Consider the following 3,902-nt stretch of genomic DNA (forward strand, 5'->3'; position numbering starts at 1 on the left):
ATCATCAGAGCTGCTCTCTGATTGGATCAATCATCAGAGCTGCTCTCTGATTGGATCCATCATCAGAGCTGCTCTCTGATTGGATAACTCCGGCCGACATGAAGCTTCTGGAAGGACCTGGACCTGACTGATGATCTGTGGACTCTGATTAAAAGCCTGAAACCAGGAAACCAACCAGTTTAACTGAACTCTACCAAGAAGAGACAAATATCAGCCAGAAGCTTAATGATGGAGACAAAAGGTTAAGTTGATCAACAGCTGCTGGACTCAGGATCAGGTGTATGTTGTCCTTAACGATGCAGGTCCTCTCCTGAGTGTCACCCAGCTTTTTCCTTTTTTTTACTGTTACTTTTTGTGGAAATCTGAACTTTTTACTGATTCTGTTCGGGAGTCCATCTCTAATTCTGTTATCTACTGGCCCAGTCTGGCCCGGGGGATGGATGCCATCTGTAATCCATTTATCAGAGCCGGCACTGGGCCTTGGTCCAAATGACAGCTGGCCTTCAGCAATCTCATTATGAAGAACACCAGTATGGAAATATGGGGGTGGGGGGAAGGCGGGGCTCATGAGCGCCGAAAAATGAAAGAAATGCAGCGAAGAAAAAATAAAATCCAGGTTGGATTAAATTCACTTCCTGTCTGCGCCGACCAGAAGCTAAACCAAGCAGAGAAATCACGTTTTCTGTGAGAACGCAGCAGAAACGCTGATGTCGGCCGAAGAAGCGGAAACTGAGCTGCTGAAATTCAAACAAACAGATGGAAAGCTAAAAAAGCTAAAAGCTAACAGCTAAAATCAGCACAACAAAAGCTAAAAATACCAAAACAGTAGCTTAAAGCTTAAATGATCCAAATAGTTGCTAAAACCTAAAAAGTAGCCAAACTAACTAAAATTGGCTAAACAGTAGCTAAAAGCTAAAATTGACTGAACAGTAGCTAAAAGCTTAAATGATCAAAATAGAGCTGAAAGCTAAAAAGATCTGAATAGAAGCTAAAACCTAAAAAAAACCAAACTAAAATTGGCTAAACAGTAGCTTAAAGCTAAAATTGACTGAACAATAGCTAAAAGCTTAAATGATTAAAATGTAGCTGAAAGCTAAAAAGATCCAAATAGTAGCTAAAACCTAAAATCCAGCCTAACTAACTAAATTTGACTGAACAGTAGCTAAAAGGTAAACATAACAAAAGAGTAGCTAAAATCTAAGAATAAAACTGTAGGTAAAAGCCAAAACTAGCAAAATAGTAGCTAAAAGGTGCAGAACTCTAGCTAAAAGCAAAAAAGAGCAGAAATACTAGCCAAAAAGGTTAAAAACAAAAGCAGAACACTAGCTATAACAACAAACAGCAAAACATTTTCTAAAACAGCAAAAGGTTACCTAAAAGCTAGTGACTTGCTACAGACTAGCTAAAACTAAAGGTAGCTCGAGGCTATTTGAAAGCTAAAAGTCGCTGAAGCTGATTTTAAAGAGAAGTGTTTTTGAAAGGAGATCTCAGTGTGTTTCCACGGTGAAAATATTTAAAAATAAAGTTAAATATTTTGAAAAATATAAATGATACTCAATCCAAAAGTCCCAGCAGCCATCTCCCAAATCAGCCGAATGTTTTGTTTTATGAACGGCTAAAATAGCAGAAGGTTTGTGGAAGTAGATTGGTAAATAAAGAAAAAAAAAGGTATTCAAGAAATTTAAAAGCAGGAGAACAGTAGTGTGAATGCTCCGTGTTTAAAACTCTGGCATCCCTTCTGGACTGTTAGCAAAATATCTCACGAGCCACTGGACGTATTTTAGCTCATTTCTTTTTGTTTGTGTCGTCGTCACATCTGTTGTTGTGGATTCACAGAGACGAGGAAACGTTTGGTCACAGCGTCCCGAGCCTGAACGGGTCCCGTCTCTTCAACGTGTTGCTCTTTTATTCTGAAAAGCTAAACTATGACGACTGGCATTAGGAGCCGTGTGGGGCCGTAGTTTCACGTCTCGTAAAACGGCGACGCGACAATATCGTCTGCGCAGGAAACGAGTTCTTGTTTCCCCTGAAACCCGAATCTGTACCAACAGCGTGTCCCTCTCGGTGTTTTCTATGAACTCCATTTTGGGCTTTTGATCCGACGGGTGTCAGGAGCTCTTATCTCCCGCTGTCTAACACACAATCATGGCTCGCGCGCGGGCCCAAGCGTCTCCCCGCCGAGCTGACCCCGCCGCACGCGCGCTCACAAAGGAGGTTATTTTGGGGTCGCCTCGGCGAACACAATGAAAGGGCACGCCCACACAGAAGCGGCAGCACGTGTCCGAAATCCTTCCAGAAGTCTGTGAACACGACCGTCTGTGTGTTTAAATGTGTTTGCACTGTGACTAAAGGCTTTCAGATTGACAATAAGACGTGTGTGTGTGCGTGTGTGCGTGTGTGTGTGTGTGTGTGTGTGTGTGCGTGCGAGTAATGATTACTACCAGGACAATAGAAGTGTGCCTGTTCAGTTGTTATCAGCTCACTGGAGACTCACAGCCCTGCAGGTTTTTTTTTTTAAACCTTCTTTCAGCGCTGAAAGGGAAGAAATGAAAAGGTGAAAAAGAAAGGATTCCCTCCACACTCCTTTTATCTGAAGCATCTCAACAGTCTGACACCAGCTTTAGACGGGGAAAAAAACAGAGAAATTCTGGTTTAGTTCTGTAAAGATGTCGTTTTTTTTGTTGTTTGTCAGGTTCATGAAGTCTGTTTCCAGGGCCGTAACATTTTTACGCAGAAAGCAGCAACACATAAAACAAACCATTCACAGGAAACTGTGCAAAAAAACCAAAAAACAAACAATGAATATAGTAAAAAATCACCTTGTATGATTTTAAAAAAGCCTCATACTTCCAAGGAGCAATGAGTTCCTCAGTCTGTGTTTGATGAAAGTAGAGCTGTAGTTGTTTTCACCCAAAAAGGGGTGGAGCCTGTTTCTGTGAAAGTGGCTAAGTACGTTGTCCTTACACATTGACTCCTCCCCTATTTGTTTTTAGCCCAAAAACGGGGTGGAATCAGTTTCCGTGTATTTTATCTTTCTATGATGACTCCACCCGTTTGTTTTTACCCAAAAAGAGGTGGAGTCTGTCTCGACCATAGTAGATTAGTACCTTGTCCTAACGCAATGACTCCACCCCTTTTTGGGTGAAAACAAGCTGCATATCTGCGTTTAGCACTGATCGGCTGTGAATTCATGACCTAAAAGTCAAACAAACTTTTCAGTTTTAGGAACAGCTCTACACCCAGGAACGGCAGCTCTGAAGCAATTCTGGTTTTCTCTTCTGTTTTCCCACCAGGCTGTCTGTCCAACCTTCCACCGAACGCCAAGAAGATCTCCAACTCGTACGAGGAGCGTCGCAAACAGGCCACCGCCATCGTGCTGCTCGGAGTCATCGGGGCTGAATTTGGCGCCGAGATCGAACCCCCGAAAGGCTCGGGGCGAGCTCGAGCGGGAGGACAGGCGCCCGAAGGTTTCGGGTTAACAAGTGGAGGATCATCTAACTACTCTTTGGCGAGACACACATGTAAGTCCAGAAACTTCCTTTGGTTTCTTGTCTTCCTGGGAGGAGTTAGAAGCCTTGATGTTTTGTTTGATAAGCGCTGTGGGTCCATCTGAGACAATTTTGTTAATATTAGATTTATTGATATCATATCATATATCATATATCACTAATATTGATAAAAACTATATTATATATTTATATATATTATACTACACAGACGGACACTCAGACGCAGGGAATTACATGATCGCCCAACCTTCGTGAGGACGGGCAACATTAAAGACAATAATAAACCATTTGTTTTATTATTTAGAGGAGGAAAACCAGTTGATGGTTCTGTGATGGTTCTGGGCTTGGATCATGGTTCTGTGATGGTTCTGGGCTTGGATCATGGTTCTGTGA

The 3,902-nt window shown here is 42.2% G+C and overlaps 1 protein-coding gene across 4 annotated transcripts in view; it reads left to right on the forward strand.

Moving 5' to 3' along the window:
• Positions 1-3,902, forward strand: part of LOC108245759 (WD repeat-containing protein 7) — a 97,888-nt gene that overhangs the window by 50,170 nt on the left and 43,816 nt on the right. For all 4 annotated transcript variants that reach the window (XM_037979355.1, XM_037979357.1, XM_017432921.3 and 1 more), the window contains one exon: positions 3,294-3,521. In XM_037979355.1, the coding sequence (XP_037835283.1) occupies positions 3,294-3,521 (228 nt within the window). The remainder of the gene's footprint in view (positions 1-3,293; positions 3,522-3,902) is intronic.

Source organism: Kryptolebias marmoratus, linkage group LG14 (assembly GCF_001649575.2).
Source record: "Kryptolebias marmoratus isolate JLee-2015 linkage group LG14, ASM164957v2, whole genome shotgun sequence".
Taxonomy (NCBI): domain Eukaryota; kingdom Metazoa; phylum Chordata; class Actinopteri; order Cyprinodontiformes; family Rivulidae; genus Kryptolebias; species Kryptolebias marmoratus.